At 42.9% G+C, this 25,000-nt stretch overlaps 1 protein-coding gene across 4 annotated transcripts in view; it reads right to left on the reverse strand.

Moving 5' to 3' along the window:
- Positions 1-7,688: 7,688 nt before the first annotated feature.
- Positions 7,689-25,000, reverse strand: part of LOC123512613 — a 77,170-nt gene continuing 59,858 nt past the window's right edge. For 2 of the 4 annotated variants that reach the window (XM_045269048.1, XM_045269047.1), the window contains 3 exons: positions 16,900-16,993; positions 12,591-12,779; positions 7,689-8,884 (listed from right to left, as the gene is read on the reverse strand). In XM_045269048.1, the coding sequence (XP_045124983.1) occupies positions 8,756-8,884; positions 12,591-12,779; positions 16,900-16,989 (408 nt within the window). In that variant the 5' untranslated portion in view covers positions 16,990-16,993 and the 3' untranslated portion in view covers positions 7,689-8,755. Of the gene's footprint in view, positions 8,885-12,590; positions 12,780-16,899; positions 16,994-21,827; positions 21,945-25,000 lie in introns of those variants that run through there. The other 2 variants (XM_045269050.1, XM_045269049.1) reach the window with 2 other exon arrangements.

The raw sequence follows: 25,000 nt of genomic DNA on the forward strand, positions 1-25,000 counted from the left end.
CAATCACAGTTACCCATCCAAATACCTGTCTGACGTGTACACTCGACCAGTCCGACTCCTGCGACGTAGTAGTAGTAGTAGTAGTAGTAGTAGTAGTAGTAGTAGTAAAAGAAGAAGAAAAGAAAAAAGAACAAGAACAAGGAGGAGGAGGAGGAGGAGGAGGAGGAGGAGGAGGAGGAGGAGGAGGAGGAGGAGGAGGAGGAGGAGGAGGAGGTGGTGGTGGTGGTGGTGTGCAGGAGGAGAAGGAGAAGAACAAGAAGAACGGAGAAGGAGGAGGAGGAGGAGGAGGACAAACAAGAACAAGAAAGAGGAGGAGGAGGTGGTAGAGGAGGAGAAAAACAAGAACGAACAAGAACAAAAAGAATAAGAAGGAGGAGGAGGAGGAGGAGGACGAGAAGAAGAAGAAGAAGAAGAAGAAGAAGAAGAAAAGAAAAAAGAAGAAGAAGAAGAAGAAGAAGAAGAAGAAGAAGAAGAAGAAGAAGAAGAAGAAAAAGAAAAAGTAAAAGAAAAAGAAAGAAGAAGAAGAAGAAGAAGAAGAAACACTAGATATTATATAAATTCCGGTCAATACATTTACATACCGATCACCACTTGTGTGTGTGTGTGTGTGTGTGTGTGTGATTTTATTTGCCATTTTTAAGGAATAAAGGCAGATTTAAAATCAATAGATATGTGAGGCATGGTCTGTCGAGTGGAGACTCCTAAGACAGACTGTTTTAATTAAAAATTCTATGCAGTGAGAGCAGAAAAACAGTTTTTCCATAATATCTAACCTAGTGAGGGAGTAATCTTATTTCATTGTAAAGTTAACTTGCATAGTGTGCTGTCACCAAGGCAGAAACCTAACTAATACATTCTGTAGTCTGATTGAGACACCATATATACAAGCATTCAATACAAAAAATATGAAAAGAAAAAAGTAATAATGAAGCGATACACAACACAAAGCACAGGTACAACTTTATGCTAAATTTTTTTTGTTCACTCAAACAATGTTTCTTTATTTTGTTTTTGTATGCTTGTGTTGAAATTAACAAGAAGTTTGATCTCGCTTGGCAGGTTGTTATGCAAGTTGGGGCCGTGACATGTGACGCTATTCTTATACAATGTAGTTCTAAAGGAAGGGCATCTTAAATTGACATTATTTCAGCGGGTATGAACAGGATTATCAATGACTGTAAATATTGAGTTGTGTCCAATAGCTTTGTGAATTAAAAGAAGCGTGAAGTATTTGTGTATGGAAACAATATTAAGAATATTTTCTCTACAATAAAAATCTCTTGTAGAATCGTATTTTTTCATGAAGAAGATACATCTTAAAATTTCATCTTGTGCTATTTTTAATTTATTAAGAAATGCGGGCCATGTTCTTGCCCACAGTGAGACACAGTGCGTGAGGTGAGGGTAGCAGAGAGTGTAGTACATGCTGGTCATCGCTTCTCAAGTTGAGCTGTGCTGAACGCGATACAAAATACCTGTAATCTTTGAGTTTTAATCGTACATCTTCAATATTGGCTCAGCCCCAATTCAAATTAGCATCTATTTTCACTACAAGAAATTTCATATCATTAACTTGTGTTAAAACTTCACCGTCTAAAAACATAGGAGGAAGTACATTTTTAATTGATCTATTCTGAAAGAGAACATGTTTAGTCTTTGAGATATTGAGCTTTGATTTATTAGAGTGTAACCAGGATTTAATGATGTTTAATTATGATACTATATTCCAATGTAAGGAATTGAAGTCTTTATCATTTATCAGAAGGGTTGTATCATCACCATATATTACATACTCAAATTTTGTACTTGAATTTACAATATCGTCGATATATATAAGAAAAGTATAGGAGCTAGAATAGAGCCCTGTGGCACTCCTTTACATATAGGTTTAAAAGAGGAATAATTCTAATTACAGGAAACACATTGATACCTGTTGCTCAAATAGCTCTTCAATAGTTTTAATGGGGTACTAATAATGCCAATATTTTCAGAATGTGTGTGTGTGTGTGTGTGTGTGTGTGTGTGTGTGTGTGTGTGTGTGTGTGTGTGTGTGTGTTGTTTTCCTCACAGTCCTTTGCTTCACAATCAGCTGTACCTTCGTTGCACTGTATACGGCTGAACAACACTAACAATCCCGATAAGCTGCAGTGTAACCCATTGGCCGATTGGTGACATTAACCCCTTCAGTACTGGGACACATTTTCACTTTAACCCCTTCAGTACCATGACGCGTTTCCATATTCATTCTGCTTACTATCTGGTGGCTTTAGACTCTTCCTAATGTCAATAAAATGGTCTAATAGTACACAAATTTCAAGATAAAAATGTGTTCCAGTACTGAAGAGGTTAAGGTTTGTGTACGATTAGACCATTTTATCGACATGAGGAAGGATCTATGGAGGTTAAAAGATTAATTGCCACAATCTTCACTATATAAATCCCCATCCACACAAGTTTCTGAAGCTGTATCAAATCACCAAACAGTAACCAGAATGAAAGAGAAAACGCGTCCTGGTATTGAAAGGGTTAAGCTGGCTGTGAGAAAAAGAAATAAGGTCGTTTTTCATCCAACAAACAAAAGAATCAGCGTCACACAAGCCTGTCCACTTCACACATTCTCAGCCTCCCACAACCCTTTCCCTGTCCACTTCACACATTCTCAGTTTGTAATTTCTGGGAAAATCTCCAAGTGATGGTGTTTACTGATTTACATTCACTTGTATTCCAGAGATCATATTTTGAAACGCTTCCTCGCCGCACATCCGGTACCTTCAAAAGGCTCTAGATATTCAAAGTTACACGGTTTTTTTTTTTTTTTTTAGGATGTTTTATAGTTTTAGTGAAAGAACAGCATGATTTCCACGTCATTAAGAGAGTAACCACTGTTCAAAACCTAGTTAGTCATCTATGTGGGCGTTGAGATTAGTTGTGGTGAGAGAGCAAAGCATTTCAGAGGACGGGTTTCTATACACATGAAGAGGAGAGAACAGACTGTATAGTTTACCAGTACAAAGTAGATTTTTTATGTAAGAAGGGGACTAGCCAAGGGCAACGAGACAAAAAAAGCCCACTAAGGTGACAGTCCCAAATGAAGGTCAAAAGTGTCTTACGAAACAGAAGGATGGTTGTCTTAATACCTCCTGTACACAGTATCACCTTTACCTGTCCATTAATTAAGCCATTCTTCTCGTAATACGCTCACTGAAATCCACTTAACCTTATCAGTACTGAGTCTCATTTTTACCTTAAGTTTTGAGTGTGATTAGACCATTCCATTGACATTAGGAAGGGTCTATGGAGGTCAGAAGATTAATGGCCACAGTCTTCACTATTCTAATCCCCATATGAGTTTCTGAAGCTGCATAAAATCGTCAAATTGTAAACAGAATGTATATGGAAACACGTCACGGTATTGAAATGGTTAAGTTGTTCAGTTCATCCAGTGCTTTTAACCCTTTCAAAAGTGAGACGCATTTTTACCTTTATTTTTGAGTGTCATTAGACGAAAAGGTGAAAAGATTATTGGCTAAAGTCTATTTCAATCCCAACACATGTATCTGAAGCTGTATAAAATCACCAAATAGTAACCATAATGAAAATGGAAACGCGTCCTGGTACTGAAGAGATTAAAGGTATCCGACACATCCCCCGACTTCTGGTTTATACCTTTCTAACAAAATGACGACTCAACTTTCCAACCACCTCATGACAACTTTCTAACTGGTGAGCGACTTGCCTCTCGTCACTTCACCTCGGGCACTAAGTCACAAGAGTTGCCATTGTCAGTCCAACCGATGCGGGAGTTGTCTTGACTTGCTCTGATACACACACACACACACACACACACACACAACTTGGAGTCCAGTTAAGTATGGGAATAACTGTTTACTTAGGAATTCCGTCTAGTCAATTCTAGCTACTTACTAGACAAACACACACACACACACACACACACACACACACACACACACACACACACACTCACTCACTCACTCACTCACTCACTCACTCACTCACTCACTCACTCACTCTCTCTCTCTCTCTCTCTCTCTCTCTCTCTCTCTCTCTCTCACACACACACACACTCTATCCATCCTCCTTAGCATGTTGGAAGTATTCTTCTTCTTCAGTGAGCCTTTCTTCCGCTCTTTTCGTTACCTTTGGCCATCGACCTTTACGTTAAAAAGAAGCACACATAAATACAACACAGCATAAGGCTTTCTTCCTTCTCTCACCCTTGTTCAGTCCACCTCTCTAACGGAAGAGTGCACAGGTACTCTCCATCAGTGATCCCTTTCTCTGGTACACTCTGGAACTCCGTCTCTTTCTGTCTTTCCATCTTCCTGACTTGACTTCATTTAAGAGGGAGGAGGTTTTAAGACATTTATTTGACTTTTTTTTTTTTTTTATATATATAGCTAACTCTCTCGAACCTACATGGGGACTGGCAACTAAGTGCGTATTTTTTTTTTTTTTTTTTTTTTTTTATGTTGCCCTTGACCAGTTTTCCCCTCGTAAAAAAAAAAAAAAAAAAAAAATATATATATATATATATATATATATATATATATATATATATATATATATATATATATATATTACTCACGGGGTCGTCAGAGAGAAATAGTGAGATGCCGTCTGTTCTTCCTTTGGACTTCCTTCACACCTGCACTCAACACACTTGACTCTACATCCACGTGACCCACCTGACGGGGTAGCAATGCCGTAACCCCGCACTGATCGTCGCACCTTGCTGACCGTCAAGCTTTGCTCTCTCACCATCACTGCTTTCCAAAGGCTCCAGTTGAAGATACTTGTGTTTTTAAGGGTGCTTTATGTTTCTGGTGATAGACTGGCAAGATTTCTAGTTTATTAAAAGGAGAAACTGTCTTGATAACCCGGCTAGCTGTCTCTGTGGCCTTGGAAGTTTGTCGCAGTGAGAGGGGAAGGCGTTGCTGTATACGCAAGTAAATCTTTCAATGCTATTTGGTACATTTGACCTCGAGCATCAGCCACATAAAGACATTTCTTCTTGTGCTACTGCCGCCTCAAAATATTAAATTGGCTACAAATTGCAAACTGTACTCCTTTTCATTCTTTTTCTTCTCGCAGATGTTTATAATGACTGCATGCGTACCTGTTAGTGTTGTGAACGGCTGTATATCGCCGTGAACTGGCTAAGTAAACAATGCAGTCGATTCTGATTATTTCCCCACTGATTAACCTCTTCAGTACCATGACGCGTTTCCCTATGCATTCCGGTTATCATTTGGTGATTTTTTGCAGCTCCAGAAACTCTTGTTGGGGATTATGGTGGAAACTGTGGCCATTTATCTTCTGACCTTCATAGACCCTTCATAATGCCAATACAATGGTTTAATGGTACACAAACCTCAAGGTGAAAATGTGTCCCAGTACTGAAGGGGTTAAATTGAAAACATCATTTCGTTTCCTTTTCTTTTTCTATCGTGGTCTAATTTTTCACTCTCAGCCGACATGCCCAGAGACCAGACACCGGCCACTGTTTGAGATTCTTCAGATTTAACGCGCCTTCACTCAGGAATTTGACGTTGACAAGTTCGGTTCATTAAGACTTCGGCGCGGGGAAGGTGGAGAGAAGATAGGGGAAGGGGAGAGGCAGGGAAGGATTCTGATACTGGAGGGAACGATTTAACTGGCCAGTGATTGCCTTTTGATACAGAGAACGACGCCTCAAAGGATCACAGAAGAGGATCAAACACCAGGAGCTTCCTTGGGTTTGATTACTAAGTTTTTCTTTCTTTCTCTGGTTATTCCTGTAGTCACTATTGCGTTGAAGATGAAAAACGTACGGTGTTAAAAGGCGAAAGAAGACAACGTACGTGTGTGTGTGTGTGTGTGTGTGTGTGTGTGTGTGTGTGTGTGTGTGTGTTAGCTAGATAAATAAATTTGTCATATTTCTTAGGACTTCATTGCATCACTTGTCTCAACGTGATTTTTTTTTAGTGAGTGTACCTTCTCACACACACACACACACACACACACACACACACATATGGAGACGGAGCCACACGAGCATAAAGCCCAGGCCCTGTAAAACTACAACTAGGTAAATACACACACACACACACACAATGCCTTCCTCCACCTTTTACAATCTTGACACGTGCAGCGCTACCAAGGCGACACAGGAACACAGGAACACTGCAACACTGCCCCTCGCTGATTGGTCTACGCATTCCTATAGTCTGTTTACTCTAAAATGGCTCCTGGATTTCACACACATTGTAGGTTATTGATGTAACTGATTTGATGTGAATAATACTTGTTTTCTGTTGATCAACGCACTTATTATTACAAGGACAGCTCACGGTTTTTCTCAAGATCTGACACCCACGCATTCCCTGGGACACCAGTCAGACCGAGACCCAGAGCCACTTTAGAGTAGACATACTATGGTTTTCTACAACGTGCGGCAATGTTATCTTATTCCTAAGACAACAATATGCACCACGATCACTACTCAATAATGGTCTGGGTAGAATAACAATGCCAATTTGTTCTAACTTTTCCAGCGAGGCGGACAAACAGTAGGTGGGAGGCAGCTTGAGTCACGTGGACGCCCGGCTGTGTCTGACTGTGTAACACTTGTGTGGTGGAGGTCTTCAACCCTCTCAGTGGGATACGAAACGATTAACACCATGAGTAATGTGTCAAATCTATTCATCAGCATCGGCAAAAAGTAATGGGACTAAAAATGATGTGTCTTCCAATTTCTAGCCAGTTTAAAGATTAGAGGTGATTGTGGAAGAAGAAGAAGAAGAAGAAGAAGAAGAAGAAGAAGAAGAAGAAGAAGAAGAAGAAGAAGAAGAAGAAGAAGAAGAAGAAGAAGAAGAAGAAGAAGAAGAAGAAGAAGAAGAAGAAGAAGAAGAAGAAGAAGAAGAAGAAGAAGAAGAAGAAGAAGAAGAAAAGTAAAAAATAGAACAACAAAAGTAGTAGTAGTAGTAGTAGTAGTAGTAGTAGTAGTAGTAGTAGCAGTAGCAGTAGCAGTAGCAGTAGCAGTAGCAGTAGCAGTAGCAGTAGCAGCAGCAGCAGTAGCAGTAGGCAGAGTAAGAAAGTCGATGCATTCATCAACCAGATATTTACAACACCAAACCACTCAACCCACCCACCCACCCACCACACACAGACACTCACACACACATCAAAACACAGGTGGGTTAGAACTGGCTTTATTCATCCTTCACGTGCGTCCTTTACATAGAGTCCCGGGACCCACCACGCCGCGACCCAGCCTCATCAACTGTCGCAGGTGATGGAGCGAGAAGGCGATGCTTACACAACCCCACCTATCCTTTTCACGCCGTCTTCAAGAAACACCAGTGGACAACAACGGTAGGGCGGGGGATAAGGAGGGAGAAGATGAAGAGGAGGAGAAATGGAGGAGGATGGTTACATGAGGATAAGAAAGATGAAAAGATACAATAGTGGATAGAGAAGAGGAGAGGAAAGGAGGAATGTCATAGAAAGGATAAAGAGAAGAAATAAGGAAATAGAGAAGGATGGATGACGAAGATAAGAGAAAGGGAAGAGGAAAAGGGAATTAATGTCAGAGGGAGATAAGGAAGAGAGTGAAGGAGGAAGAAGGAGAATTGATAAGGGAGAGGAGAGGAAAGGAAGGGGAGGATAATATTGGAAGATGGAGGAGCTTGGTGGTGGTGGTGGTGGTGGTGGTGGTGGTGGTACTACAGTTGGCTTGTTTTTGCAGTTAATAAGAAGAAAAAAGAGAAGGAAAATTAGAACAAGTGGAGGTGAATATCCAGAACGTGTAAACGGTTAAGGTGGTGGTGGTGGTGGTTCAACTGCCATCTTTTGCATCATAAACCAATTCCAGTCCGGTTTTTTGGCCCCGATAATCAGAATATCAATGAAGCAACACATGACAATTCGCTAACGTTCCCCAGTAGGTCGCTCACACACCGACGCTAAGAACAGGCCACACTGCAACGGTTCAACTTTGACTACAGATGAGGTTAATCCCACTTGATAGCATTACACTTTACAGGTAAGTCAAGAAAGGTGAGGCAAGTTAATCTGCTTAACTGGGGCTAATCCCTTTGTTACCTACATCACAATCGAATCATAAACACTTTCATATTCTGGACAAATTCTCACATCTTGACATTTCCTTAACACCTTCATTCTAATTACCACTATTTTACTCAACACCTCACTGAAGTCTTACATTTAATTCCGTCATACTTCCTCGCTCATAACCTTCCGTGCTATCTGATTAACACTAGTTGGTACAAATCTTCAGGAACTCGATGGTGATAAGCGGAAAAATAACAATAACAGCAATAATTGTACATACTAATGGTAATAATTAATCTTCACACTCCTAAACACCCGCGCAGTAACCACAGCCTTCAAAGCAACACCTTCCCTGCCACACGGCCACCATCCCTACTTACACAACGCACCTCGCCACCGCCGCGCCGCCACCTCAACAACGCCCAGCCACCACAACCACCACACCTGAAGCTTGCCCCGAGCACCGCCGCCACCATCACCACCGCCGGGGAGGGGAGGAGAGGTAGGGAGAAAAATGTCAAGAATTACACTAGTACACTATCTTGACGGGTGGTGGTGGTGGTGGTGGTGAAGACAAGAGCACCTCATTAGGAGAGTAACGGGATAGTGAAGGGAGGGAGGGGTGATAATTGCGCCGCCATTGGTGGATACAAGGATTGAAGGGTGGCTGGAGGTGGAGGAGTTACTGGTCCGTGGAGGAAGACTTCCACCATGGGAGGGTGTGTGGAAGGTGACCCTCTCGCTCCCCGGTCACTGGAGAGGCGGCACCTTCACTTCGGAGCTCACAGGCTGCCAGCCTTGAGGCCTCGGTCTGAAATGTATACAAGTCAGAGCAAGCGCACACGGACGTACACGGACGCGCGCGCGCAACCAAACACACACACACACACACACACACACACACACACACACACACACACACACACACACACACACCGCACAACCTACAGTACACACCAACCAGACACCGACCAAGGATCCGCAGACCCTTAGCAACTTCACCGACCTCAACAAAGAACAGTGCAACAGGTTTTTGAGAATGTAACAATGCTTTGCTGTAATAAAGCACTTGTTTCATCCCAGCATGATCATCTGCGTGGCCTTAGAAAGCTATCGTGATGAGAGAGCAAAGCGTTTGTCAATGCCGGTCAAAGCAACAAGATGTGACCCACATGTACTACAGTCTGTCTACTCTGAAATGGCTGCGGGGTTCAAAACATAGTGTAGCTTATTGATGATACAACTGATTTTAGGAGATTAATACTTGTTTTCTGTTGATCCACACGCTTATCACGAGGACAGACTACGGTTTTTCTCAAGACAACCACGCATTCCCTGGGACACCATTCAGACCGAGACCCAAGAACCACTTTAGAGTAGACATACTATAGGCTCGGTAACTGTGAGGCGTCCTCTGCCCCAGTAGTGTGAACAAAGCTTCCAGGGACGCCGCGCACGATTCCTGGCCAAGAGACGCCTGCCCGATGTCCGTACTGGCTGGTGGGCTCCACAGTCCACACCACCAACAGCGCGCTGAAGTACGCCCAGTGACAGGCTCGCCATGAAAGGGTGGTGGCCTCGCTGTCCCTGTCTGCTGCGTATGAGTGCTGCTGTTCACTCTGGCCTTCTTTCATAAGGAACTTTATCTATTTTTTTCTTTTTTAGTAAGAGTCAAGGAAAAGATGAAAAAAATATTAAAAGAAAAGAAAAGAAGAAATGTGACTGAAACGCCAATCACACAAGGAAAAGAAAGGAGGAAAGTGTCAGCCAATACTAAGAGGAAAAAATATCTTGGAATTTCCTTCGTGTCACAACATCACCTGGCGACACACACACACACACACACACACACACACACACACACACACACACACACACACACACACACACACACACATGAACAGGTTTTGGAGGCAGGAGCAGCAACAAGCAAAACAGGATCGCGCCAGTAACAGGGTACACACAGCTGCAGTATATGACTGTATACAGGTAACAGGTGAGAAGAGCAGCGGTCGCCTCTACACCTGCACACCTCCACACCTCCACCTACACTATATTACACCCGCATTCTTAAATACCTCTGTGCTCCACCACCATTATTTCAAAAGACTTTATTTAAATTTACACGAGTTTTCCTTTTAGTTCTTTTTTTTACAGTTCTAAAGGCAGAATGACAAGATTTCTATATTATCATCTGGAGAAACACTCTTGAAAAATCCCACTAACCATTACTGTGGCCTTGGAAAACAGTCATGGTGAGAGAGCAAAGCGATTTTTAAGGCGTTTTCCCGGATCTAGAGGCAGAGTGACAAGATTTCTACATTAGGTATCATCTGGAGAAATACTCTGGAAAACCCCGCTAATCCATTGTGGCCTTGGAAAATAGTCATAGTGAAAGAGAGGAAGGCATTGCTGAATAGCGAACTCTCTCTCTCTCTCTCTCTCTCTCTCTCTCTCTCTCTCACACACACACACACACACACACACATTGTGAAATAATGCAGGAAGACTTAAACAAGATCTGGAAATGGAGTAAAAAATGGGAGATGGAATTCAATGTGGACAAAAGCCATGTCATGGAAATGGGAAAAAGTGAAAGACGACCAGTGGGAATCTATAAGATGGGAGATGGAGTAGAACTAGAAAAAGTAAAAAAGGAAAAGGACTTGGGAGTGACGATGGAAGAAAATAATCAACCGGTAAGCCATATTGATAGAATTTTCAGAGACATATAATTTGCTAAGGAATATTGGATTAGCATTTCACTACATGGACAAAGAAATGATGAAGAAATTGATAAGTACTAAAATAAGACCTAGATTGGAATATGCAGGAGTTGTGTGGACTCCCCATAAAAAGAAACACATAAAGAAATTGGAGAGACTACAAAAAATGGCTACAAGAATGGTTCCAGAATTTAAAGGGATGACATATGAGGAGAGACTAAAAGCTATGGATCTACCAACCCTGGAACAGAGAGAGAGAGAGGGATCTGATACAAGTTTATAAATTGATTAACGGAATGGATCAAGTGGATAATGAGAAACTAATCCTGAGAGAAGAATATGACATTAGAAGCACAAGATCGCATAGTAAGAAACTGAGGAAGGGAAGATGTCTGAGAGATGTTAAAAAATATAGTTTCCCGCAAAGATGTGTTGAGACTTGGAACAGTTTGAGTGAGGAAGTGGTGTCAGCAACGAGTGTGCATAGTTTTAAAGAAAAATTGGATAAGTGTAGATATGGAGACGGAGCCACACGAGCATAAAGCCCAGGCCCTGTAAAACTACAACTAGGTAAATACAACTAGGTAAATACACACACAATCTGCGCACGCCACACACCACACGCCACACACCAGCGCAGCTTTTAGAATCTACAAGTATATTATGAAACACTTCCGCAGCGCACCTCCGCTATTGTAGAAGTTACACGCGTTGTTAATCCCTTAATTCAGTCCTGGGACGCATTTTTACCTTGAGTTTTGGGCATAATTAAACGATTTTATTTAAATTAGGAAGAGTCTATGGAAATTACAAGAATAATGGCCACAGTCTTCACTATGTTAATCCCCACATAAGTTACTGAAGCTGTACAAAATCACCAAATAGTTACCAGAATGAATATGGAAACGGGTCCTGGTACTGAAGGGGTTAAGGGAGTTTTTACAGCCCCCTCAGTACTATGACGCGTTTCCAAATAATGAAGCGCGGCGCATTTATGTATTTGCATTACTGGCGAACCCAAGGACAAATAATAATAATAATAATAATAATAATAATAATGATAATAATAATAAAGAAAAATAATAATAATATCTAGTGTATCAATTTTGCAGTTTTACATCTGAAAATTCGTGTGTGTGTGTGTGTGTGTGTGTGTGTGTGTGTGTGTGTGTGTGTGTGTGTGTGTGTGTGTGTGTGTGTGTGTGTGTGTGTGTGTGTGTGTGTGTGTGGCAGTGCTGTAGCAAGGGCAAACTCTACAAGAGAAACAAAATCAGATAAAGAGACAAATAAATACATTCAAACTCTCTCATCCGTGTAGTAGTAGTAGTAGTAGTGGTGGTGGTGGTGGTGGTGGTGGTGGTGGTGGTGGTGGTGGTGGTGGTGGTGGTGGTGGTGGTGGTGGTGGTTTTGGTGGTGTTGGATTGTCATGAATGAGTCACAGCATGGTACGTTTTATCTTCTTAAAATAATTAAGAAAAAAAAATGGAGGTGATGTCATGACTTGAATATTTGTATATAAAACATCCCTTGAATGGTGTGGTGTTAATCACTGTGACGCAGATCCTTTCCCCACATCCTCCACAAAACGTTCTGACGCATTTTAAGGGGGTGTACAGGAAAAAATAATGTAGACTCACCGTTTTACTCAACTTCCCCCCCCCTCTCTCTCTCTCTCTCTCTCTCTCTCTCTCTCTCTCTCTCTCTCTCTCTCTCTCTCTCTCTCTCTCTCTGCTTAACCACCACCACCACCACCGTCACTAACGAACACAGCACAACGCAGGGATACCTCACCTCAATGACCTTCAGGAGGAGGTTATAGGCATGAGTGAGGTCCCCGGAGCAGTCCAAGAAGCCCGTCTCCTCTCCCACCACCTCGAGTCTCCCGCCGGCGACGCTGGAGGAGGACGAGGAGGAAGAAGGAGAGGACGGAGATCGTTTGCCCATAGATCCTCCTGCTCCCCATCCGCGGTTCCAATGAATCTGTGGAGTGAGGTGTGTATGGGATGTTATGGGGAGGGTAGGAGGGTAAGAGAGAGATGAGGAGTAAAAGATGGGTATACAAAGATAAGTGAAAAGATAAAAGATACGTTTATGGGGAAGGGTGAGAGAGAAAGAGGAGTAAAAAAGAAGAGAATGAAAAGATATGAAAAACTTTATAGGGAGGGAGAAAGAGAGAAAGAGGAGTAAAAGAAGGGAATGAAAAGATAAAAGATACGTTTATGGGGGAGAATAAGAGAGAAAGGGCAGATAAACAAAAGGCAATACAAAGATAACGGATCAGTTTGCGTAGTGTTGATGGTGAAGAGAAACAGAGAAGGGAGGGGAGTAAAAGAAAGGAATAAAGAGAGGTAAGTGTTAGGTTGATAGGAAAGGGGAGAGAGAGAAGGGGAAGTAAAAGGAGGGAATACAAACATACACAACATCAATATCAACAAAACAACAACAACAAAAACACTAATAGATACGAGCAAAATATAAAAAAAGGAGACATGAAAACAATAAACAAAAAGACACAAACAAACTAACAAAAATTAAACAGCCTTGAACAATTTTTTCTCCGCCATGAGAGAGAGAGAGAGAGAGAGAGAGAGAGAGAGAGAGAGAGAGAGAGAGAGAGAGAGAGAGAGAGAGAGAGAGAGAGAGAGAGTACATTCTCCACTTATCAACACGTCCTATCTCAGCTCTATACCTTCCAAATTTTCTAATGAGCTTTGTTGTAGGTAAATAGAAAGGAAGGAAGGAAGGAAGGAAGGAAGGAAGGAAGGAAGGAAGGAAGGAAGGAAGGAAGCCAGACTTTAGTATTCGAAATGACCTACAAACATGCACGCGCGCGCACACACACACACACACACACACACACACACACACACACACACACACACACACACACACACACACACACTCTCTCTCTCTCTCTCTCTCTCTCTCTCTCTTAAGAACATAAGAAAAGAGGAAATCTGCAAGAGGCTATCAGGCATACATGTGCCAGTCTTTGTATGAGCAAAGCTGCCTAACTCCATCTACCATCCCCATCCATAAATTTCTCTCTCTCTCTCTCTCTCTCTCTCTCTCTCTCTCTCTCTCTCTCTCTCTCTCTCTCTCTTGACTATTCTAACTTCAAATGCCTCAGAGATTGGTCAGTCTGGTTCTCTAGTGTTCCACGTGTTTGGTAAAGTAGAAATATTATCAACCCCTTCAGTACCATGACGCATTGCTATATTCATTCTGCTTACTATTTGGTGATTTTATACAGCTTCATAAAGTTTTGTGGGGGTACTAAAATTGTGAAGACTGTGGCCATCAATCTTCTGGTCTCCATAGACCCTTCGTTATGTCAATAAAATGGCTTAATCGCACACAGATCTCAAGGTAAAAATGTGTCCCCGTACTGAAGGGGTTAATATGTCACTAGAACCGTAAAACTACCATTAACCCCTTCAGTATCAGGACGCGTTTTCATATTCATTCTGGTTACTATTTGGTGATTTTATACAGCTTCAGATACATATGTTGGGATTAGAATTGTACAGACTGACTATTATTCTTCTGACCTCCATAGATCCTTCCTAATGGGAATAAAATCGTCTAATCACATCCATAAATTGCAGGTAATAATGCGTCTCACTACTGAAGGGGACTAACAACTGGTGTGACTTAACCTAATAATGCGTCTCACTACTGAAGGGGGCTAACAACTGGTGTGACTTCAACAGGAGCCTCTACAGACTGGTGACGGGGCAACATACGAGTAAGTGTTTCAGATTATGAGGTTTGCCCGCCTTCCTTCATGTTTCGACGTGTTTGTGTGGCTTTCGCCTATATCACCACCCAAGCGCATCTTTGGTGTAACCACCTAAAACCTGGGTATCATGGTGACATGTAAACTACTCGACAAATGGCATAGCTTCAAAGTGGTATGCGGTGGGATTTGAACCTACGCGTGGACGTCTGCCCGATCCCACGCTCACCACCTTATCCACTACGCCACCGCCAGAAAATTCAAGGAGAGTTTTTTTTTTTTCATGATTCCTGCAGTGATTGAATAATAAAAAAACAGCCTCGTCACTGGGAGAAAATAATGAGAAACTATGAGTAAACTATGAATCATTTTTGTCACCTAAAAAAAAACGCGCCATTACTGGGACGCATTTTTATCTTGAGCTTTGGGTGTGATTACACAATTTTATTGACATTAGGAAAGGTTTATGGTGGTCAGAAGATTAATTGACAAGTCTTCACTATTTCAATTCCCACATAAGTTTCTGAAGCTGTGTGAAATCCCATAAGAGTAACCTGAATGAATATGGAAACGCGTCATGGTGCTGAAGGGGTTAATACGACATGCACTCTTGACAAACCCAGCTCATCTCTCTCCGTGGCCTGAAGAGAAGGAACTATAATAAAGAGAACTGCAGATGCTTAAAGATACCATTAAAAAGATAAATTAAAAAGTAAGTGCAGCTTCAAGTAGAGTGTCTTAAAAGAAGTGACGATGCAGCGCACAAGTGTTTCAGAATACACACACACACACACACACACACACACACACACACACACACACACACACACACACACACACACACACACTCACACACACACACATTGCAAGACAGTGGCAGGAAAACATTTACACTACAATAACTACACTCACAGCCCACCCCTCCCCTCCCCACCACTTACCCTCTCACTGTTCACTGTTCTAGGCCGGCTATGTGTTCACAAAAGCCTTAATAGCTAAGGAAAAGAAGACCATCACCCATACACATCTCCTATTCTTCTTTATCTTATACTATACTGCATTTGATGAGCCGACTGCCTGCCCTGGACTGGTCAGTATCACCTGTACTGTTGCTATTCGGACCCTTCTGTAAAGTCCGTCTGTTCTGTCTCTGGTCTTCCTCCTCTTCCCCACACTTGCACCAGCAGCGCTCTTTACAAGTCACTCTCGGCGCCTTACACTTCTCAAAGTCCGCCGTCGTTCCCAAAACCTGCCTTTCTTATCCATTCTTGCATCATCGGCGCTCTTAAGGCCAATATTCTGAAACGCTTTGCTCTCTCACCATAACTAATTTCCAAAGACTCCAGTTGAAGATACTTGTGTTTTAAGAGTATTATCATGATTGTGGTGATAAACTGGTAAGATTTCTAGTTTATTAATAGGAGAAACTGTCTTGAAAACCGGGCTAGTTGTCTCTGTGGCCTTGGAAAAATTGTCGTAGTGAGAGGACAAGGCGTTTCTGAATACGTGCTTTAGTTTTTACAGATCACTTCCTGCGCCTTCCACTTCAACTCCGCCGCCGTTCCCAAAACACTCCTTTCTTATCCCGTCCTCTTCAACAGTCTAGCGGAAGTTTTAGCGAGTCTCAGGATTGTGTTCATAGCTTCGTTTCATACACCATGTGGGCTTCTCACGGCAATTTATAGGCTAAAGGAGGTACTCTTTAGGAAATCTCCTATGTCAAAGCCCACCCGCTAAGGAACCGTTACCCCCGAGTGAGGAAGCCCTACCTACACTCGGATCGTGGATAGGATTCGAACCCCTGCACTTGGAGACCCCTCGGACACCAAAGCGCGTGGTTCACCGAAAAACCCACTTGAGAATCTCTGCATTGAGAAGCACTTTGTCTTCCCACCATGACTGCTTTCAAAGGCCACAGAAATGATTAGCCAGGTTCTCTCAAGTGTGTTTCATTTGTCGTTAATGTGGATGTTGAGAGACATGTGTTAAGAGGGGATCTGATAGAAGTATTTAAGTGGTATAGGAGTGATAACAATGGGGACATGAACAAAGTTCTTAGGATCAGTAAGGTAAGGAAAGGTAAGGTGACGTGAGGCGAAGTGAGGTGAGGTGAGGTAAGGTAAGGTAAGGTAAGGTACAGTTAGGTTAAGTGAGGTGAGGTTAGGTAAGGTGAGGTAAGGTGAGGTGAGGCAAGGTAAGGTAAGGTAAGGTACAGTTAGATTAAGTGAGGTGAGGTACGGTTAGGTTAGGTTACGTAAGGTTTGGTGAGGTGAGGTGAGGTTAGGTTAGGTTAGGCTATGAAAGTGAAGAGATCCAACATTAGGTGCAGCATTAGATGAGATGATCGGAGGACACACTCACCTGAGCCGGGGCGAGGGAGATGCAGGACGCCAGTGTGACCAGAACCACCACCAGCACCTTGGTACTCCTGTTGACTGCGTGACACTGCATCTGTCTGAGAGAGAGAGAGAGAGAGAGAGAGAGAGAGAGAGAGAGAGAGAGAGAGAGAGAGAGAGAGAGAGAGAGAGAGAGAGAGAGAGAGAGAGAGAGAGAGAGAGAGAGAGAGAGAGAGAGAGAGAGAGAGAGAGAGAGCCGTGTTAATAATTCTGAAGATACCGATACAAATAAAAGCGGTGACAATAAGGAAGAAAAAGAGAAGCAAAATCCTCAAAAGGCGACAGGACGTGATGAATAATACAAAAGCACATTAGGAAAAGATTCAGGCTCGTATTCTCAAACATATCTGTGCTTCACCTCTACTGTTTCAAAGGTCTTTCTTTATTCAAATTTACACGAGTTTTTTAAGATGTTTTTACGTTTCTTGAGGCAGAGTGACAAGATTTCTACGTTATTAACTGAATAAACACTCATGAAAACCCACCTAATCATCTCTGTGGCCTTGGAAAATAGTCGTGGTGAGAGAGCAGAGCGTTTTGAATACTAATCAAAGTGAGAGACAAACACACGAGAATAAAAATGAATTGGAAGGTAAATTACTAACAGACACGGGAGGAAAAACAGACCAAAGGTGAGGAGGAAAATAACAATAAAAAACAAGAAAGGAAAGATACAACAAGAAGCCACAGAGGAATAGGAATGTTAAGTTGTAAAGACGAACAGTAGGAAAAAAAGTCACAATCCTACACATATATATGACACTTTATTAACACAACTTGTTTAACTCCTTCAGTACTGGGATGCATTTCTACCATGAGTTTTGAGTATGACTGGACGATTTTCTTGACATTAGGAAGGGTCTATGGAGGTCAGAAGATTAATTGCTAGACTCTTCTCTATTTCAACCCCCACCTAAGTTTCTAATGCTGTATAAAATCACCAAATAGTAAGCAGAATGGATATGAAAATGTGCCATGGTAATGAAGGGGTTCAAATTCAGTACTAATGAGCCAACAATTCCAAGACTCGAAACTATATTTTGACGCATCTTTCCTCTTAGTCATCCCCCGGTGTGTGTGTGTGTGTGTGTGTGTGTGTGTGTGTGTGTGTGTGTGTGTGTGTGTGTGTGTGATTCACTGTTTGATCTGCTGCAGTCTCTGACGAGACAGCCTACGGAACGAGCTCAGAGCTCATTATTTCCGATCTTCAGATAGGCCTGAGACCAGGCACACAACACACACCGGGACAACAAGGTCTTGATGTCATAAAGTTTAGTTTCAGCAGTGTTACTCTTGATAATATGCGAAGTTGTTACAGTAGTAGTAATAGTGGCAGTAGTGGTAGTGGTGGTAGTCGTAGTATAAGTAGTTTTTTTTATGATATGGCCTAAAGCACCTGTAGGCATACTTGCAGTGTGTTGTGGGAAGCGCTGTTCAGCTTCTGCCCATTAGTGGCGCAGGCAATTTTATTTATAGTGGTACCAATATTAGGGTCCAAACGCATCTTTGGTGTAACCACCTAGAACCTGGCTTTCATGGTAGTAGTAGTAGCAGTAGCAGCAGTAGGTGGTGGTGGTGGTGGTGGTGGTGGTGGTGGTGGTGGTGGTGGCAGCAGCAGTGGCAGGCAGCAGCAGCAGCAGCAGGTGGTGGTGGTGGTGGTGGTGGTGGTGGTGGTGGTGGTGGTGGTGGTGGTGGTGGTGGTGGTGGTGGTGGTGGTGGCAGTGGTGGTGGTGGTGGTGGTGGTGGTGGTGGTGGTGGTGGTGGTGGTGGTGGTGGTGGTGGTGGTGGTGGTGGTGGTGGTGGTGGTGGTGGTGGTGGTGGTGGTGGTGGTGGTGGTGGGACAGCAGTGGTGGTGGTGGTGGTGGTGTGGTGGTGGTGGTGGTGGTGGTGGTGGTGGTGGTGGTGGTGGTGGTGGTGGTGGTGGTGGTGGTGGTGGTGGTGGTGGTGGTGGTGGTGGTGGTGGTGGTGCAGCAGTGGTGCTGGTGCAGTGGTGGTGGTGGTGGTGGCAGTGGTGGTGGTAGTAGCAGTGGTGGTGGTGGCAGTGGTGGTGCAGCCTTTGGTGGTGGTACTGGTGGTAGTAGTAGTAGTAGTAGTAGTAGTAGTAGTAGTAGTAGTAGTAGTAGTAGTAGTAGTAGTAGTAGTAGTAATGAATGGTTAGAATAAAAGTTGCACGTATCTTTTTCAAGTATTTCCCTCCTTTTCATTTTTCACTATTAACATTATTTGCCGCCTCCTCCTCCTCCTCCTCTATATGATGTCTATGATAACTTTTCCACCTCCATAGCTCAGGTTTATGGGTGAAAAGAGACCAAGGTTGACAGGTATGATGTCGTCCTCCTCCTCCTCCTCCTCCTCCTGCTCACCTTTACATGTTCCTCTATCCTTGGGGAATCTTGGCTGCTTTATTTTTCCGTGTGTGTGTGTGTGTGTGTGTGTGTGTGTGTGTGTGTAATTCACTGTTTGTTTGATCTGCTGCAGTCTCTGACGAGATAGCAAGACGTTACCCTACGGAACGAGCTCAGAGCTCATTATTTCCGATCTTCGGATAGGCCTGAGACCAGGCACACACCACACACCGGGACAACAAGGTCACAACTCCTCGATTTACATCCCGTACCTACTCACTGCTAGGTAAACAGGGGCTACACGTGAAAGGGGAGACACCCAAATATCTCCACCCGGCCGGGGAATCGAACCCCGGTCCTCTGGCTTGTGAAGCCAGCGCTCTAACCACTGAGCTACCGGGCCTGTGTGTGTGTGTGTGTGTGTGTGTGTGTGTGTGTGTGTGTGTGTGTGTGTGTGTGTGTGTGTGTGTGTGTGTGTGTGCGTGCGTGCGATTATCTACTATTTCTTGCCTTCTCTCTATTCACAATCATCGTACGTCTCTCTCTCTCTCTCTCTCTCTCTCTCTCTCGTAGTTATGCAAACCGATAAGATATACTGCGCGCGCGTGTGTGTGTGTGTGTGTGTGTGTGTGTGTGTGTGTGTGTGTGTGTGTGTGTGTGTGTGTGTGTGTGTTCGGTAAAGTATTTCTATCATCATGATCATCGTTAGTAGTAGTTGGTGGTGGTGGTGTTGGTGGTAGTAGTAGTAGTAGTAGTAGTAGTAGTAGTAGTAGTAGTAGTAGTAGTAGTAGTAGTAGTAGTAGTAGTAGTAGTAGAAGTAGTGCCTTTCCTTCAATACTTAAGAACTTCACTGTTTTCAAGGGCTCCAGTAGAAGTAACGAGGGTTTTTAAGGATGTTTCTGTAAATCTAGTGACGTGTTAACAAGTTTTCTGCATCATCAACAGGACAAATACTCTTTAGAAATATTCAAAGGACTCTAGTTGAAGTGACACGGGTTTTAAGGCTGTTTCTGTGATTCTAATGACGTATTAACAAGTTTTCTGCATTATCAACGCGACAAATACTCTTTAGAACTCGGCTAATCATCTCTGTGGTCTTAAAAATGGCCGCGGTGAGAGAGGGAAGCGTTTCTGAAGATGGCGCTATGTTGGGCAGTTTTGGGCCTCTCCTACTAACACTAAGGACAGCCGAGCTACAGTCACAAACTTTAATCTACACTCAGTTCACTCCCAGCTCGTCCACTCATTCACTGTACTCCTAACCCCTTCAGTACTGAGACGCATTTTTACCTTGACTTTTGGGTGTGATTAGACGATTTTATTGGCATTACGAAGAATCTATGGAGGTCAGAAGATTAATAGCCAGAGTCTTTACTATTTTAATCCCATGTGTTTCTGAAGCTGTGTAAAACCTCCAAAACATTAAACAGAATGAATATAAAAACGCGTCCTGGTACTGAAGAGATTAATGTCCTTCACTGGAGCTGTCTTACATCCAATTAAACGCGCGAATGGTTGAACGAGAGAGAGAGAGAGAGAGAGAGAGAGAGAGAGAGAGAGAGAGAGAGAGAGAGAGAGAGATGGGGAAAAATGGAGATGGTATTTCACGGCAGAACGAGGAGGAGGAGGAGGAGGAGGAGGAGGAGGAGGAGGAGGAGGAGGAGGAGGAGGAGGACAGACACGTGGATGGTAGAGAAATGAGATGCCAAAAGGTGATGTGTCGCCTTCACAAACAACTTCAAAGACTTCCACTAAACCAACGACACGGAGAGAGAGAGAGAGAGAGAGAGAGAGAGAGAGAGAGAGAGAGAGAGAGAGAGAGAGAGAGAGAGAGAGAGACACACACACACACACACACACACACACACACACACACACACACACACACACACACACACACAAAGCATGAAGTAGTGAAGAAGAAGACGAAAGAAGAGAAGAAGGAGGAGGAATACAAAGGAATGCAAAGGAAAGACAAACAGCAACATACCTCTTGGCCCTTGACTCAATTTGGTAACTACCACTAACTAGCTACAGGAGAGAGAGAGAGAGAGAGAGAGAGAGAGAGAGAGAGAGAGAGAGAGAGAGAGAGAGAGAGAGAGAGAGAGAGAGAGAGAGAGAGAGAGAGAGAGAGAGAGAGAGAGAGAGAGAGAGAGAGAGAGTTTGAAAGATAGGTATTTATAGAGGGAAAAAAACAGCATTGGAATTTTCACTGTACTTACACACACACACACACACACACACACACACACACACACACACACACACACACACACACACACACACACACACACACACACACACACACACACACACACACACACACACACACACACACACACACACACACAGGACTACCGTTTCAATTCAGCTCACAAAACGAATCCTTTTTCATGATCACTATTCCTATCTATTCTTCGTCAATCAATCCATCAATAAAATTAATAAACAAATAAATAAATGAGAAGTGAAGTATAGATTAGTTTTCCTTCTCTGTTTTCTGTGATACATCTAACAAATTTACTAACGGAAACTGCTCTAAACTTACCTAAGTCTTGTTCTTCAGCTGTATTCACCACCTCAGTCGTCTACTGGTCACCCAGCCAGTCTTCCTCATTACGGAGCGAGCTCAGAGCTCATACACCGATCTTCGGGTAGGACTGAGCCCACAACACACTCCACACACCGGGAAAGCGAGGCCACAACCCCTCGAGTTACATCCCGTACCTATTTACTGCTAGGTGAACAGGGGCTACACGTTAAGAGGCTTGCCCATTTGCCTCGCCGCTTCCCGGGACTCGAACCCGGGCCCTCTCGATCGTGAGTCGAGCGTGCTAACCACTACACTACGCGGTGTGTGTGTGTGTGTGTGTATTTACCTAGTTGTAGTTTTACAGGGCCTGGGCTTTACGCTCGTGTGGCCCCGTCTCCATATCTACACTTAACCAATTTTTCTTTAAAACTATGCACACTCGTTGCTGACACCACTTCCTCACTCAAACTGTTCCAAGTCTCAACACATCTTTGCGGGAAACTATATTTTTTAACATCTCTCGGACATCTTCCCTTCCTCAGTTTCTTATTATGCGATCTTGTGCTTCTAATGTGATATTCTTCTCTCAGGATCAATTTCTCATTACCCATTTGATTCATTCCGTTAATCAATTTATAAACTTGTATCAGATCCCCTCTCTCTCTTCTCTGTTCCAGGGTTGGTAGATCCATAGCTTTTAGTCTCTCCTCATATGTCATCCCTTTAAATTCTGGAACCATTCTTGTAGCCATTTTGTGTGTGTGTGTGTGTGTGTGTGTGTGTGTGTGTGTGTGTGTGTGTGTGTGTGTGTGTGTGTGTGTGTGTGTGTGTGTGTGTGTGTGTAAACCGTATGGAGAAGATAGATAGACAAGACCTGCTAACACTGACGGAGCAGGGAGACAGACAAACAAGAGGACATTCCAAGAAAATCATGAAAGGTCAGTGTCATAGGAATATCAAGAAGTTCAGTTTTCCACATAGGACGGAAGACATCTGGAATGGATAAGTGAAGAGATTGTAACAGCAAAGAGTGTGCACAAATTAAAGAAGTTAGACAAATGGAGATATGGAGACAGGTCACTATGAGCCCCGCTCGAACCCTGTAACACACACACACACACACACACACACTTGAAGTTCCATGTTTGTTTGTTTGTTTGTTTGTAAGATCTTATTATGGCTATAGTAACAGATGAACAACATTTCTACATTCTTAACAGGCAAACCACTCTTGAGGACTCGCCTAGTCATCTCTGTGGCCTTTGAAAATAGTGTTGGTGAGAGAGCAGTGTTTCAGATTATTCTCACACGTCACGGGTCTTGAAAGGCTTTTTTTTTACAGCTCCAGTGACACTTTTTTTTTTATTTATACCAAGTGGGCTTTTCACGGGAATTTCTGGGCTAAAAGGGATATTTTTTGTGGTACTTTCTATCTCAAAGCCCACCCGCTAGGAAACCGTTGTCCCGAGTGAGGAAGCCCAACCTACACTCGGACTGTGGACAGGATTCGAACCCGTGTGCTTGGAGACCCCTCAGACCCCAAGGCACGCATGGTTCCACTGTACCTTTCTACATTATTAACACAGGAAGCAGTCTAGAGAACCAGGTTAACTATCTTTATGGCCTTTGAATGTATTTGTGGTGAGAAGGCAACACGTTTTCTATATTATTAACAAGGCCAACAGTCTAGAGAAGTCGGGTATTTGTTCTTATGGTTAACTCTAGAGCTCCCTGCCTGCTTCTGTATTTCCATCTTCCTATGACTTCATTTAAGAGGGAGGTTTCAAGACATTTATTCCTTTTCTTTGCCTAACTCGATCTCTCGGAGCTACAAGGGGACTGGCGACTAAGTGGGCCCCTTTTCCATCTTTTAATGTTACCCTTGGCAAGCTTTCCCCTCTTACATAACAGAAATAGGTAGAGTAAAGGGTTTCTGAACTAAACTAGAAGCACAGGAACACAGACCTCGAAATGCGCAGCTTGTCTGGATCTACGCAGCCTGGCCCGGTCTGCGCACCTCACTGACAAAGCAGCCGGTTTAGCCACTCTTCCCACCAATACTCTTCTCTCCTTAGGTTAGGTTAGGTTTACTAATTCACTCACCAATCTACTTACTCTCTGAAGATGAAAGTTAACATACAAGTGAATGAATATATAACTCTTGTACTCGTATTCTAAAACCCTTCCGTGATCTGCTCCCAGTTCACTCCCAGCTCGTTCACTCATTCACTGCACTCCTAACCCCTTCAGTACTGAGACGCATTTTTACCTTGACTTTTGGGTGTGATTAGACGATTTTATTGGCATTAGGAAAGGTCTATGGAGGTCAGAAGATTAATAGCCAGTCTTTACTATTCTAATCACCAAAATAGTAACCAGAATGAATATGAAAACGCGTCTAAGGCATGTATTCTGAAACGCTTTGCTCTCTCACCATCGCTGCTTTACAAAGGTTCCAGTTGAAGATACTCGTGTTTTTAAGGGCATTTCTATGATTTTGGTGATGGATTGGCAAGATTTCTAGTTTGTTAAAGGGAGGAACTGTCTTGAAAGCCCTGTTAGTTGTCTCTGTGGCCTTGGGAAATTGTCGTAGTGAGAGAAGGCGTTTCTGAATACGCGCGTTAGTACTACAGAGATTAATGGCCTTCCTGCATCCACAAGCCACTCACTTAATGATCCTAACTCCTTCAGTACCAGGACGTGTTTCCATATCCATTCTGGTGACTATTTGGTGATTTTATACACCTTCAGAAACTCATGTGGGGTATTGAAATAGTGAAGACTGTGGCCATTAATCTTTTGACCTCCATAGACCCTTCCTAATGTCAACAAAATGGTCTCATCATACACAAATTTCAAAGTAAAAATGTGTCCCAGTATTAAAGGGGTTAATGATGATGATAATAAAGAAAATAATAATAATAATAATAATAATAATAATAATAATAATAATAATAATAATAATAATAATAATGTGTCTGCTTATCTGTCTAGAGATCTAAATGACATTCCCACAACGCACAACAACAACAACAATAATAATAATAATAATAGTAATAATAGAAAGGAGAAAAACAAATAAGAAGACAATGAGAGAGAGAGAGAGAGAGAGAGAGAGAGAGAGAGAGAGAGAGAGAGAGAGAGAGAGAGAGAGAGAGAGATTCATGTCCAAGGCAATTTTCTCTCCT

This window comes from Portunus trituberculatus, chromosome 34 (assembly GCF_017591435.1).
Source record: "Portunus trituberculatus isolate SZX2019 chromosome 34, ASM1759143v1, whole genome shotgun sequence".
Classification (NCBI taxonomy): Eukaryota; Metazoa; Arthropoda; class Malacostraca; order Decapoda; family Portunidae; genus Portunus; species Portunus trituberculatus.